The sequence below is a fragment of the Phalacrocorax carbo genome, chromosome 1, assembly GCF_963921805.1.
Source record: "Phalacrocorax carbo chromosome 1, bPhaCar2.1, whole genome shotgun sequence".
Classification (NCBI taxonomy): Eukaryota; Metazoa; Chordata; class Aves; order Suliformes; family Phalacrocoracidae; genus Phalacrocorax; species Phalacrocorax carbo.
Genome location: NC_087513.1, coordinates 1,554,909 through 1,570,326, shown reverse-complemented (window position 1 = coordinate 1,570,326; position 15,418 = coordinate 1,554,909). Strand labels below are relative to the sequence as shown.

Below are 15,418 nucleotides of genomic sequence, written 5' to 3'. Positions count from 1 at the left end.
ACTCAAGAGCTTCATCCACATGGTCATCCCCCATTCCTCACAAAATTGCCCTGAAATTTTACTCCAAGTCCTTACTCTCCAGATCATGTGGCACTTCTAAATGGAACGCGAGACCTGGCATCAGATTATTTGTCACGGCAGAGGAGGACCTCCTTTGTAGAACAGCACTATCCATGACAGCCTCAGTGGAGCCGCCCAGTATGATGCACCGCTGGCAAACGATGCGCGTGTGTGAAGGCATCACATACGGCAACGAGCTCTCCTTCCACGACACCAGAAAAGGACTGGTCAAATCTTTACCTAGGAAACGTGGCATAGTCAAACTCAACAGCTACTGGCTTTGGGTGATGAGTTACTGCGTGCGTGGGCCAGCTTCTCTCCCAGGCACAGTCTCCAAAAGGGAACGATCTACACCAAACACCCAAGGGAGTTGTCCTACCCAAAAGTCAGTACTGATTCCCAACTTTCTACCCCAATTCTGTGCCAAAGGAACTTGGCAGCACGAAGGGTGAACCTTCCTACACAGTGTCATAGGAAGAATGGCATGGCTGAACCTTACCACCACCCACCAGTGCTCCCAAAGAGCTGCAGCTTTCCAGGGGCATCCAGACCTCAAGTGAAGACTGATACCAAGAGCCCCTTCCTAAAACTGGGAGTAAAGGCAAACCACCCTCTGCCCAGCATTTCAATAGCGCTGTTAACATTTTCATGCCAGAAAACCCAACCCAAGGAGTTAAACCCTTCCCCCCCAAGCATGGCCATGGGCTTGTCTTTCCTGCAGCACCCAGCAAGCTGATTACTTTCTCTTCTGGCTTGCGTGAAGCGCTTGTATGATCCCAAGGAAAGCAAGCTTAGCGCTGCCACTGTCGGTGTGCCAGGCTCCCCAAGACCCGCTCAGGTCTTAATCTGCTTACAGAGGAGAATTATGCATTGCTGAAATTTCTCTGCAAAGGCTCCATCCTCAGCGGGGTGTGAAAGGCAAGTCCGACCCTGCCAACAACCTGCTGACGGCAACGTATTTCTGAATTTGTGCTCACAATCCCAGAGCAGCTCTTGAAGGACCGGGAGCCCGGCTTAATAACAAAAGAGCACCTTATATAATACCAAGCTCTTGTATATCAAGGACTCCAGAAGGATTAATTAGTTAAAGGAAGATTATTTCCTTGAAGACAGCTAATCTGTGCAGAGGTTTCTTTAAAACCAGAGATCTTGGTACTGGGGGCTGAAAGTAATTATGTTAAACAAAAAAACCTGCCTAGATGGGAGGCAGATTTTCATATGCAGATGGTTTTTACTGTTACATATGTATAACAGTGCGTATAGCACTATGGCAATCATGGAATCACAGAATGGCAGGGGTTGGAAGGGACCTCTGGAGATCATCTTGTCCAACCCCCTGCTTGAGCAGGGAAACTAAAGTTGATTAAGCAAAGCTTCCTAACCGGGGCTGGCATTCCGTAGAGCCGTGTAGCATTTTAATATAAACCGTGTTATTTCAAAGAGAATGACATGAAAACAGCAGCAGGTCTCAGGCATCCTTATCCAGTGGAGAAATGTTGAAGGGAAAAGGAGACATCTGCAGCCCATGTCCTAACCCAGCAAAGACCACGTCAGAGCCTAAAGTCAGCAAAGTTTAGCTATTCTAACATTTTAGATGAGGATCCACTCACATCTGGAAAGTGCCCGGCGGAGAAGGCCCTGGGGGTGCTGGCTGACAGCCGGCTGGGCATGAGCCAGCAGTGCCCAGGGGGCCAAGGAGGCCACCAGCCCCCGGGCTTGTGTCAGCACTGGTGTGGCCAGCAGGAGCCGGGCAGGGATGGGGCCCCTGTGCTCGGCCCTGGGGAGGCCCCACCTCGAGTGCTGGGCTCAGGTTTGGGCCCCTCGGGACAAGAAGGGCCTTGAGGGGCTGGAGCGTGTCCAGAGAAGGGCAGCGGGGCTGGGGCAGGGTCTGGAGCACAAGTGTGCTGGGGGGCGGCTGAGGGGGCTGGGGGGGTTTAGCCTGGAGAAGGGGAGGCTGAGGGGAGCCCTTCTCGCTCTCTGCAGCTGCCTGAGAGGGGCTGGAGTGAGGGGGGGGCTGGTCTCTGCTCCCAAGTCACCAGTGATGGGACGAGAGGGAACGGCCTCAAGCTGCGTCAGGGGAGGTTTAGGTTGGAGATGAGGGAAAATGCCTTCCCTGCCAGAGGGGTCAGGGATTGGCACAGGCTACCCAGAGAGGTGGGGGAGTCACCATCCCTGCGGAGGTTCAAACACCGTGCAGCCGTGGCGCTGAGGGACATGGTTTAGGGTAGGCTTGGCAATGCTGGGCTAACAGTTGGACTTGATGACCTTAAAGGTCTTTTCCAACCTAAATGATTCTATGATTCTTCCCCTCCATTAACATCTCTCTGCTCCTCATGCTGCTTCTTTTGCAGCCTCTCCCTATCCCAGGAGGGCTTAATGGGTTCTTTAGACTGTGCTACTGCTCAGCCCTAAAAGGAGAACGACAAAGATCGAGAGGTACTAATGCGATTTATCTACCAGCCTTACAACTCTCCTGACAACAGAAGCCTTCCATCTTGACTGTCAGCCTAGAAGCTTTCATTAGGAGGGAAATATAATACTTTCACAAGCTAATTAATTGCAATTGCTGATGCTTTAGCAGGAGATGCAAAGTGCAAGGGGCGGAGGAGAATTTCCCAGAGTTGCTCCAGGTTCTTTCAGCTGTGAATGGGGAGCAAACACGATGACATTAGCCGGGCTAATCAGCCTATTAATCTTCAAAAATGACAGTAATGAAACCTACCCTGCCGGTTAGATATCAGCTGGGGTTGTAAGACCTGTGCAGATGTTATATTAATCACAGACCTGTATTAGAGAAGTCTAATTGTTAATGCCAGCTTAAAACATGCTACCAAAGACGATAACGTTACATACGTGACCCAGGTGGCTGACAAAGAGCAAACAGAGCCCGGGCTGATGTCTCTCTGGAGAGGACATGGCACGCACTGTTCCTCAAGTTCTCCTAAAAGCCCTTTGCATGGGAACACAGCCACTGCAGGGGTGATGGGTCACCCAGGTTGTCCCCAACCTTGGGGGGGCTCCTCCAAGCTACTGGAGGAGGCTCTGGAGGTTCCTCCAAGCATGCAAGAAAGAACCCAAGAGCCAGGAAAGGAGACAAAGAACAGCTGCTCATTCCACAGGAATGAGGATGGAGCCATCAGACTGGGCGTGGCTTTCACTTTTTGTGCACGAAGGATCAGATCACAACCTCCAGCAGTTGCGTCTTCTGGAGATGGGCACCCGCCTCTGCCAGGAGCAGAGAGGACCGGATAACCATGACTCTTCCACCAGTTACCTTTGCTCTTCTAATCCTGGGTTGTTGAAAACCATGAAAAGCTTGTAGGTCCTCACCTAGTGTTGGCAACGATCTCCGTTATGGGCAACCCACTACCGCCACAAAGCCGCTTCGTATCGATCTGCTTGTGTTCATCGCGCACGGGAGGTTTCATCCTCTTTGCTCCCAACACGTACCATGACAGGACAGGCACAAGAACAGGGACATTCCCTACAGTTTCAACAGTCAAGACCTACTTGGACTTCAGACAGGCATCAACTTCAGCTGTAGTTGTCAGCTATAACCACCCCGGGAAGTAAAACCGGCGAGGGAGTGGTCTCCGGTGCTGGGGCTGGTCGGCGCGGCAGAGCTCGGCTCACAGCAGTCCATGCACGCCCAGGGGCTCCGTCCTGCATCCTTCAACAGCAGGCAGGCAGCTGGAAGCTGCAGGTGGGATATGGCCGAAAACGCCCTCACACAAGCAGATGGGGGTGGACCACCTTCAGAGTTGATTTTCGGCCACGGGCTTTCAGTGTGCGGAACGCGACCTGTCCGTGGCCAGCAAACGCGGCAGCCGAAAACCAACCGTAGCTCGCAGCATGTCATCCACCCCAAACCAGGAGTATTTCTTGTTATACACAAGGTATCTAGCTGAGAGGGTCAGGGTACGATGCACCTTTGCGCTCTCGTGGGCTCTGATGCTCCGAACTACCAGACACCTACCCAGATTCTCCCCAAATATGCTGTGACCTACCAAGGATCCAAGAAATGCATCCATGTCACGGATGGGTGCATCCACGTCGTGGACAGGGACTAAGTGAAGGACTGTGGTGGAGCCTTGCCGTGAATGCTCCTTATTCCCCGTGGCTCTGGCATAAAGCCAGACCTCTGCAAGGTCTACAGCCAGACCTGAATACCCACCTGAGGGCTCTTGACGGTACTCCACCTTGAGTTTTGGAGCACGTCACCAGAAAGGCCTGATCATTTGCCTTCACGGCCATGAGGAACGGAGGGATAATACCTCCTACGCTTTCAAGTTGCTTACATCTCCATCCTTTGTAGCCTTGCATTGGAAGCTGATTTCTTCTGCATCTTCTTCAAGGGACCAGGACCAGGAGGGGATCAGATGCATTAAGTCTCCTTGAGGGATGGGAAGTTGGACCCAAATTCCTTTCTGCGATGGTCCCGGCTAGGACAGTAGCTGTAACATTTCAGGTAGCAAGCAGTGTTCCCTTCAAAGTGCCGAGGATCCCGGGTGGACCCATCGTGAACAATCTGAGAACATCCCTGATGACCTCTCCCTATTCCTGGAAAGCCACTATCCTCATAACCAACTCCTGAAGTGACACGAGCTCTCCGGCACAGTAATAATACTTAATGACATATTCAGAAACAAAGAAAAGAGGACCCTGGAAGGTGAGCTATGATGCCAGTCCCACACGGGTGTTACTGGACTAGGGAAAATTTAGCTCTTGGGAGCATAACGTTCTACCGAACGGACCGGTGGCGTCCCTCCGTGCTGGCAAGTGCGGTGGCACTGAGTTTCCTCAGCACTCCATGGTCACAGCGACTTATTTGCTGGATAAACCAATGCTAGAGACTGTTCATGAAGCGCAGGGCAGCTCGCCTTCTTCACTCAAAGTCAAGGCAAGTTTTAGCAGTCGTTCTCTCAAAGCTGCGCTCTTTCCTGTAAGGAAAAATGCCAATTTCCACCAGAAGACTTGTTTTTCAGGACCTTCTTGTGCTGCCTTTCTTTTGCATCAGCTCTAGATGTTAAATGATTGATAAATGTTGAATGTTTGATGAACAGGGCACTCACTAAAATTAGTCTTGTTTTTATGGGGATCTACCTTTGATTGGGTTTTATGAAATCTTCCTGGACCGCTCCAGAAATGAAGTTTCAGTTGTCTACACTGAAAATCATGCATATTCAAAGAAAAGAAAACAATTGGAGCACCTACACAGGACAACCCAAAACTTTGCTGTGCCATGTGCTCACAGGAACGAGCCTGCTGCCAGGGCGACCAGACTCTGAAGGTTTCCAGATAATGCTGCACAAAGCACCGAACATTAGCCCAGACAAATTGAATTTCCACAACCAATCCTTCAGAAGAGCCCTGAAATTTGAAAGAAAATAACCCACCCCCCCCCCAACAAACCCAGCCTCCCTCCGCAGTGAGTTCCCGTAAGCACAGCCAGCAACTCCAAACCGCAAGTCCGCCGCTCACTACAAGTTTCATTTCACGGATTCCAGGAGGAAAAACACAGAAGACATGCGTGGCCTTCAAAGGTCACCACTGCTCTTCCAAAGACTCCAATTTCACGAGCCATGGGTGAGTCCAAACCTACAGTGGGATCCACATGGATTTGTTCAAGAACGGGAAGGGAAGATGACGTGCGAGCATGGATGTAGCAGGAACACTGTTGCTGAGCCTGGAAGGAAAAGAAAGGGAAAGAGGGGAGGAAAGCCAGAAGCAACCACACACGAGGGTTGTAAGGAGGGATCAGAAGTGTGAAGAGCGGCGGAGTATCTTGATTTTCCATCCAACTATACAAGAAGATGAAAAAAAACCTGCAACAACCCCCTTCCCGTGCCTTCCCTCCGACACCACACAGCACAGCAGAGCGGGGAGATCCCTGAGCTGCTGCAAAACGCAGGACAAACCCTGTTGGTCTGCAGAGATGCTGTAAGATCACAGGATCGTAGAACATCTCGAGTTGGGGGGGACCCACAAGGATCATTGAGGCCAGCTCCCTGCTCCTCGCAGGAGCACAACCGTACATAACTTTATATAACGGTAAAAGATTTCAGTTTGCTTTTAAATAATCTTAAACTTTTAATTATGACAATAAATAGGAGCAATCGATGCCGTGACGGCACACACCTGAGCTGTAGCTATCTGTCGAGGACTGCGAGATGGAGCGGGAAAGCGAACGGCGGCCGATCTTCGTCGGGCGCTTGTTGAATTCTTGCTTTTGGTCAGCAAACTGGATCTGTTAAAAGAAATTAATAGTTAAGTCAGACGTAAGAGCCCAACAGTCTGACACAGAGGATTAATCCCGAGAACCCAAAGCCTTGAGCAGGCACCGACACATCTCAGGTGCGGGCTGAACCGCAGCTCCTATTTATTGACTGGAGACAGGGTACGCTGAATTGCCAACTTTGTTTAATTTCAGACCCTCCACCAGACGCAGCATCGACACACTTGTCTTTCAAATACCTTGAAGCTCCTCTTTTAATGATACAAATTAGAAAGCTTCTGTCCCCATTACACACAAACTTATTTTCCCAAAATGCTGACGATAAGGGTTATTTGTCGCAGGAGAAGCCCCGTTAGGGCTACCCAACATTCGCAGAGCTGACGCGGACACTGACCTGTCTTGCAACGTTTATGGTGGTGACCCGTATGAGGCGGTCCCTGTTTGCTCTACGAAATTCAAAAGGCAAAAATAAAAACACTTCAAGTAACGAACACCGCTTCCAGCTGCACTCTGTGTTGAGAAACGCTTGAGATTAGACACATCACCCGAGGCTGTTGCAGCTGTTGGGAGCGTGGAGGACACAAGTATTTAAGGGTATTGCATTTAAGAGTCCACAACTCTGTACAACGAATCAAGGAATGAAGGATGAGGCGTGTAAAGGAAGCGATGTGCAGACCGGCAAAATGTAATTATCCAAGTTGGAGAGAAGGAACCAACTATCACTGACCAGCAACGCCTACAATAACGCCACGGCAATGGATGTAGCACCAATATTTCGTGGCATCTTGAATCTACCCTCTGTTTTAATGGAGCTCACCTCCTCGAAACAAATTGTTGCGGTGAGAAATAGCAACCTGCACAACCCGAGGCGAAGAACCGAGCCCGTTTCCATTTCAGTCACCACCAAGGAATGAAGATCCCAGACTCCCCAGGAGCCCTCGCGAAGCCCCAGGAGCGGCAGTGGGTCTGGGAGCGGCTGAGCCCAAGCAGGCTCAGCCCACGTTATGGCTGCGATAACTGCCAAGCCGAGAGATAAGTATTTATTTTAAGTCGGCAACGCTGACCTGCTCCAAAGCATGCAGAGGACAGAAGAGATAAGTGAAGAAGTGTCACTTTTATCTAGGCAATTTTAAGGGGAAGATGACGTTTACCATTTGTATTTATGGAACAGGCTCCTGCCAGCGGCTTCACGCCCTCCTTGGCCAATGCATTGCTTGGAGGAGAAGAACCTCTTCCTCCAAGCACCATTTTACTCCTGCCCTTGGTCGAAGAGAAGAGCAAGAAGGCCGAATAATTGGTATTTCCTTACTATAAACCACCCAAGTCCAGGTTTTCACATAAAGCAAACATCTGCTCTTACAGATGATTATCAGTGATTTTACAGCAGAAACGCAACCCTTCCGTGCCCCGTTGACGTGCATCTCGGGTTGAACTTGTCTTAATGCTTCTGTGCTCACATCAGCACCAACCTTCAGCTAGCGACCCCAGAAAGGCTTCACGACCATCGGACACATTTCAACAGAACTAAAGCTGCTCAGAGCCCGCCCGCCTTGCCCAAGGGACACGGCGCATCTCGAAACCACACCAGCAGCTCAACGTCCCTTTTAGTTCTCTCTCTGTGTGGCTCCTGGGCCATATTTAAGCATTTGGGAGAACAGGCTTATTGGTTTAGGGCACATTTTAACTCATCACTTTGTCAGCCAACTACTGATGCTCCCGCCATGTTCACAATTTGTGCCGAATCTGAGGGAAATTGGGAACACGACTTCCAATTTCAAATTCCCTTGGACTTTGCTACGGGCATCAGTTGACTCAGTCTGGTGCGACAGGGTTAAATATTTACATCTCCATAATACCTAATTGAGTCTATTAACTTAACGCCTTGGGGTATTTTGAGAAGTTAGTTTTGTTTAAAGAAGTCACCTAACCATAAAGATTTTGATCCCGTTCTGGGAACTCAAATTCAGGCTCAGTGGTTCAAGTAGCAGCACTTGGCATCGCACTTGAGACGGGCTGCTGACGCTGGAGGGCTGGTACCCGGCTCCTTGGGCCTGTAAGTGAAGCAGAAAGGTGACGGAGGTCTCGGGTGGCAAATTCAGAGTCCCCTGTGAAGCCAAGTCTGAGCTGGCCGGGGACAGCCGGCCCAAGCTGCTGGGGAGGCGGGAGAGGACCTGGGAGAGGATTTGCAGCAGCACCTGGAAGCTCTTTTTTTTTTTTTTTTTCCTGCTAATCTTAAACCAAACAACAGAACGGCACCGGATCAGGAAACACACAAGGGAGAAAAAAAAAGCCACGCCAAACTCATATTACAGTCAAGAGTTGCGTGGCAGATTAACACCTCTGATCCCGGTGGGACGAGGTCTTTGCACACACCATATTTTTTATTCTTTTTGAAGAAGCTGTTGACTTCTTTTTTTGCTTTTTTAATTTAAAACAAATCCCTCAACAGCTGAGCAGCTTCACAAAGCATCAGGTTATTTGTGCAAAACGATGCTCTCGGCAACGCCAGATACGCTGGAAGTCTAACAAAGGGCGAATAATTTGTATTATAGTTAGCGTTTTCCTTTTCTACATCATCTCTTCAAGGACATTCAAAGCAACTACTTCAAACGACACAATAATATTGATAACAGCATTCAGAGCTCTTGAAGTTCCTCCATGTTCAACATTGATAGGCAAGAACCTCCCAAAATGCAAAGTCAGTCATGAACCAAATTAGGCCAAACTAGAACTAGACTTTATGATAAACCCTACCCTAAACCCCTTCAAGGGTTTAAACGCTGCCACAAGCTGGGTTTAGCTTTAGCTGAGCACGGGACTGACTGGCAAGAGGTGGAAGGAGGCGTCAGAAGAGGGGAACGTCGGGAAGGGGTCTCTGCCAGGTCAAGGCTCAGGTCTGCTTTTGCTAGCGTTGACCCTTCACCAACGTCTTTTGACTTTATCCTTCGAACAGAGAGCGGGCAGGAATAGGGGCTGGAATTAGATTTATTTGAGACATCACCTTCCTCCAGTGCTAAATTCGGTATCACATGGGCATGTGAAGGGTACAAGGTGCTGGCAGCAATATACCCTTAAACCAGTTTCCACAACGCATCTTCATTTCAGAGTTGAAGTTTCAGCAACGCACACTCGATCCAGCCACAAAGAGAAAACCCGACCCTGCTCACCCAGACCACAACTCTTGTTTAATTCCCTACCAAACGGCGCAAGGTGACCGGTGGCACAACATGCCACATTCCAGCCCAGCTGGAAAGATGGGGGTGTTCAAGCCAGGGATGAGAACAGTGATTTGGTTCCAGGTTGAACTCTCTCAGCTCAAACCGAAACACCTTTGAAGGTAACAGCCAACTCCGAACAGGCGAAAGCTCAAAGGAGAGATCGTGAAGCCTTTGAGAGCTGCAGCTGCTTGGATTTAGGAGTCCAACCTGCTCTGCAGCTACACCAACGCTGCTGCTCTCCACCTCCAGCAGGAAAAAACACCAATTCAAGGTGAAAAACCTCACCTCCAGAGGTACAAGGGGTTAATGGCTTCCAAATGCAGGTGCGTGCTCATTACATTTCAAATGAGCTCTCATTTCCACCTGGGGTTTCCACCACGAAGAGCCGCTCTACGCTACTTCACCAAGCACAAAAGTCTCGCCGGCCAAGGTTTTCCTGGGCAATCTCCCTGCTCGCAAACCCATCGACTCCTCCATCACGGTGCTCCGAAGAACAACCCCAGAGCAACGTGTTTGGCTCAACACTTCATCGTTTTCAAACCTCCTGCTCCCAAGAGAAAATGAAGAGAAGACCTCTGGAGATGGGGTTTTCTCTAAGAGGGGGTGCAGCCAACTCCAGAAATAAGTGATTGGGGGAAACAGCAAGGAAAGGAGGAGGGGGAAAAAAGGGGATAGAGAGAAAGAAACGTATTTTGAAATAGAAACATGATATTACGATATTAAAGACTGCCCTCACCTGGGCTTTAATCCCCGAATCTCCGTTCACATTGTATTTCTTCTTGTTCGGCATGACGGCATCACCGACAGCCCCTCCGCACCGTCTCCCGCCGGGGCAGGGGCTGCCCCCCCGTTTATACCTCCCAGCCCCGCCGATCCCGATCCTGCCCGCTCTGGTTTCAGCTGCGGGGTGGAGGGAGAGGGAGGGAGGGAGGGAGGGAAGGGGAACCGCTCAGATTTTCAGACTCGATTTTTTTTTATTTGGCAGGAAAGGACCCCAAGACTTAATGAGGCGTCCCGCCAAACAAGCCCTACTTCTGTTTTATGTTGAATTACAGCGTTTGCCTGACCTCTAGACAGTTAGCGGCAGTTTTTAACATGGCCCGGCTTGTGTGCGCATAACAATAGCTTATTTATATAACCAGAACATTTCCCTGCTCGCTATAATTAACTTGCTAATTAGGCTCTTTTTAACTTGGGTTCTCCCCCCCACTTTCTTTTTCCCCAATGTCAGATGATTACGTTAACAGAACCTCATTAGAAGAAAATTAACTAATGAGCAACAAAAACAACGAAGGCATTTGTTAGACGGCAAAGTGGTTTTTAATTATGCCGGTCCCTGCTCCGTCCCTCACGGCAGCAAGTGCAGCGAGCCCGTCCTTGGAAGGGTCCAGACTCCAACACCCATCGCGCTATTCCTGTGTCGGACTGTTCTGCTTAGAATCATCAAATCACAGACTGGTTTGGGTTGGGAGGAACCTTCAGAGACCACCTAGTCCAACCCCCCTGCAGTGAGCAGGGACATCTTCAACCAGACCAGGTTGCTCAGAGCCCCGTCCAGCCTGGCCTGGGATGTCCCCAGGGATGGGGCATCTCCCACCTCTCTGGGCAGCCGGTTCCACTGCTTCACTGCCCTCATCTTCCTTATATCTAGCCTCTTCTCACCTTGCAGGTACCGACAGCAGCAGCAAAAATGCTGTGGCTAACACCGGAGGGATGCTCGCCCAGCATCCAGGGTTTGGGAAGCACGACGCTTTGCTACCAGTGCCCGAGCAGATCTGATGCAGGGCATTTTTTATTTATTTAGTGGTTAGAGCTCTTATCCAAAGAGTTTTGTCCCTGACAATGTACCCAAGACAATTCCCGTAGAGAACATCAAGATTTGCTTCCAAAGAAGGGGGAGTTGGGAAGCGACAGGGCATCGCCGATTGACCTCAACGCCAATTCTAACTCAATATGAGAAAGAAGCTCCCCCCAGCTCTATGTATTATTATATACATATGCTTTAGAAATAATTTATCACTAATCTGAATTAATATTGCGCAGATTTGATATCACAGAGTCCCGGACTGGTGGGGGCTGGCAGGGACCCCTGGAGCTCACCCCGTCCCACCCCTGCTGGAGTAGGCACCCCCAGAGCAGGGGCACAGGGCCGCGTCCAGGCGGGGGGTGAATGTCTCCAGGGAAGGGACCCCACAGCCTCTCTGGGCAGCCTGTGCCCCTGCTCTGGCACCCGCACAGCAAAGGGGTTTGGCCTCATGTTCAGGGGGAACTTCCCGTGTTCCAGCTTGTGCCCGTGGCCCCTTGGCCTGGCGTTGGGCACCGCTGAAAAGAGCCCGGCCCCATCCCCCTGACACCCGCCCTTCAGGTATTTATAAGCACTGATGAGATCCCCCCTCAGCCTTCTCTTCTCCAGGCTGAACAAGCCCAGGTCTCTCAGCCTTTCCTCACAAGGGAGATGCTCCAGCCCCTGATCCCCTTGGCAGCTCTGCGCTGGCCTTGCTCCAGCAGTTCCCTGTCCTTCTTGAACTGGGGGGCCCAGAACTGGACGCAGCCCCCCAGATGTGGCCTCACTGGGGCAGAGCAGAGGGGGAGGAGAACCTCCCTCGCCCTGCTGGCCACACTCCTTTCCATGCCCCCCAGGGCACCGCTGGCCCCCTTGGCCCCCTTGGCCCGGTGCTGGCTCAGGGTCGCCTCGCTGCCCCCCAGCACCCCCAGGGCCTCTCGGCAGAGCCGCTCTCCAGCAGGTCCCCCCCAGCCTGTACTACAACATTGCTCCTCAGTTGTTGTCACTGTTGTCCAGTGGATGCCCAGCACGATGGGGAAAACGCTGCCAGGGAAACATGGCTTGGAAATGCTCCTCCAAAGCGTTTCTGCGGACAAGCACGAGCCATGAGGGCATTTACACCCCTAGAGCAGGTTTCAAGGAGTCCACTAAAAGAATAAAAATTCCTGGGCTCTATGAAAGCAACGCCTGCTTTGTGAAGGGGGAAAAAACCCAGGATTCCCAACTTTAATGGATCTGTAGAGTAATTGAAAAATGGAAATATGGATTATCTCCAACATGGAAATATGTCAGGAAATATGGGACTGGGGTTAGCACCATTTGCCTCAACTGATGCTACAGCCAAAGTTGTGTTTTCAAGTTAAGTTTTTAATTTTTAACATTACTGACGATTGTTTTCATGCAAAATCCTAAGGGAGGTGCTACTTCAGCCCAGGGTAAGCCAAGGAAAGCCTGGAAAGGGGGCCACGAAGCTCACACCACCGAAGCACAAACTACTTTTTCCAGTAGGTTATCGCATCAAGATGCTTAAATCAAATAGCTTTTCTGGGATGGGGGGAAGCCTTTTTTTGTCAGTAAAGACTGAGTCTAAGACACTAAAATTAAGAACATCTAATCTATAAATACGCTAAAAATAAAGTTCTTTCCTGCCCCTCCAGTCCACAGCTCAGGGATCTTTTGCAAGTCGCATGTCAGTTGTAATCTGGCTCGATCTTCAAATAAAACCAGGAGAATCGTGTTCAATCCCAGTAAAATCTGAGTTACGGCTATAATTTAATAAACCCTGCACGATTAACATCTGCTTTTTAATCATGGTCGGAGACCAACCTTACTGCAGCCTCCCTCTGCGTTAGTTTAGCCGTGGGCTGGGAACATTTTCTACTTAAAAATTGCTAAATGAAACCTTAAAATAGCATAACAGCTATCAAATCCCCCACCGCTTGCGCAACGTGCAAGAGGAACCATCCCTCTAAATTCTCTGAACTTTTCAATTTTGTGAGCGCAGCGTTTTTGTAGTGCTGGTGTCTTGAATTTATTCTTAGCTGTGGTTCTTTTTCTTGTTTTTTTAAAGGAACAAAGGGAGAAAACAACGGTTTTCTGTGCGATTAAGTCACACAAGCTCTCCGGCATTGCTAACGGCTTGCAAATCCACCTGCCACGAACATGGGAAATAAAAAGGAAGTTATGGAGCTGATTAAAATCCATCTATTCACATATGGAACGTCAGGTCAAGTCTGTGGGCTTCAAGAGCTGCCACTAGTTGGTTAATCGTGTGACAAACTGCCTGGAAGGTCTTTTCCCAGTGGAGAGACTTCTTACCCATCTGTGATGCCAAGTGATAGAGTCAATTAATTATTTTCTTTTTTAAAATAAAGGGTAAAGATTGTGAGAGAAGTAAGTTTGCAGCTGTGACTAGAACGGAGAGGACCACCATGGCTCTTCTGATGTTCCACCAGAGCCCAGGGCTTGCAGCTCCCAGACCAAACCTCCTCCTCCCGCCCTCTCATCCCTATTCATGAAGGAAGAGCTAGTTTCCTCCAGAAGTCGACCTGCTCCACCTTCCCCCGTGAAACCAGAGATGTGTGTGTAGGTACCAGGTGTCGGCATCTGAAAGGCACCTGGGAGGAGACCCGCTCCCCTTGCGCGTTACCAGCGACGCCTTCCTCCCCCTCCACCACGATGTGAGCTCGCTCCGTGCTTGAAGGAAGCTGCAACCCTCAGCTTCATCATTTCAGGCAGCTTCTGTTCTGCTAATCCACCTCCTGAGCCTAGATCATCCCGCTTCAAGGAAGGGACTCGCCAAACCCATTTATTCCATAGTTTTGCGTGACTTAAATTAATACGTAATCCTGACAATGCTGCTCACTGAGCCAAAACTTTAACTGGAGCTCAAAGTGTTTAAGATTCCAGTTCTCCAGCCAAAAGGTCACACGGCGACCGACTCTGGGATTAACACGCACATTTAACCCTTTGGCCTCTTCCTTCTGAAAAAAACAGCTCGAGAACATGCAGGATAAGGCTGACCTTACCTACAGGACTCGGGACAGAAAGGATGGGCATGGAGAGTCACCCACCTGGGCCAAAGCAGCTGCCAAGCGTGTTAGAAATTCAATTTAGGATGAGAGGGAACGGCCTCAGGCTGCGTCAGGGGAGGTTTAGGTTGGAGATGAGGGGAAATGCCTTCCCTGCCAGAGCGGTCAGGGATTGGCACAGGCTGCCCAGAGAGGTGGGGGAGTCACCGTCCCTGGAGGGGTTCAAACACCGTGCAGACGTGGCACTTGGGGCCATGGTTTAGGAGGCCTGGGGGTGTTGGGTTGGTGGTTGGGCTTGGTGATCCTGGAGGCCTTTTCCAACCTTAATGATTCTGTGACTCCATGATTCAAGTCAACGATTCTTGATCCACCCACCCGCAGGGGATCCGCCACACTCTGCAAACTCTCAGCCCAGCGTATTTCTAACTCACGTTCAGCACCGGGCTGAGGTTGTGACAGTGCAAACACCAGACCATGGCCCCAAACACCTCAATTGGTTGTATTTTACTAAGACCGAGACCAATTTTGGTCCTAAGACCTCCAAGACAAATGCTAATGAGGACCAAATCCCGGTCCACACCTATCAAACCACTGCTCTCATTCTACTGCCTGAGACTTACTCTTAGTTTACCTCTTTTTAAAAAAAAAAAAGAATCCTCTGTGGCCCACAGCCGCAAAGCTGCAGGTGGGAAACCTGGAGTTAAAACTAAAAGAGGCTCTTTCAACATCTTTGCTTCCATGGTAGCGAACAGCAGCACCTACAGCCAAGGCGTGACAGGAACGAGCGCAGCCATCCCTGCTGCTGGAACTGGTGGGAAGGGGAAGGAGAAATCTTTAAAAAAAAACAACCCAGAAAATACCAAACACCTAAAGCAGGCAGCCCCCGTGGGGACACTGCGAAGCACAGGGAAGAGAGAAACCCTCTCCCCCAGCTGTACGACAGACCCCTCGGTCCACCCCTGGCTCTGCTGGTCACGGTCCCATGACAGGGCAGGCGAAAGAGGAAACGGTTATTTCCATGTGGCTTCAGCTTGCGCCGAAGGGGCAACTTGTGTTGTAGAATTTAAAAAAAGAAAAAGTGTAGGATATG

The 15,418-nt window shown here is 50.2% G+C and overlaps 1 protein-coding gene across 2 annotated transcripts in view; it reads right to left on the bottom strand.

The window, feature by feature from the left end:
* Positions 1-15,418, bottom strand: part of AHCYL2 (adenosylhomocysteinase like 2) — a 116,179-nt gene that overhangs the window by 26,001 nt on the left and 74,760 nt on the right. The window contains exons 1-2 of one of the 2 annotated variants that reach the window (XM_064441634.1): positions 10,250-10,342; positions 6,199-6,307 (exon numbers count right to left, since the gene is read on the bottom strand). In XM_064441634.1, coding sequence (XP_064297704.1) covers positions 6,199-6,307; positions 10,250-10,303 — 163 coding nt within the window. In that variant the 5' untranslated portion in view covers positions 10,304-10,342. Of the gene's footprint in view, positions 1-6,198; positions 6,308-10,249; positions 10,343-15,418 lie in introns of those variants that run through there. The other variant, XM_064441625.1, reaches the window with a different exon arrangement.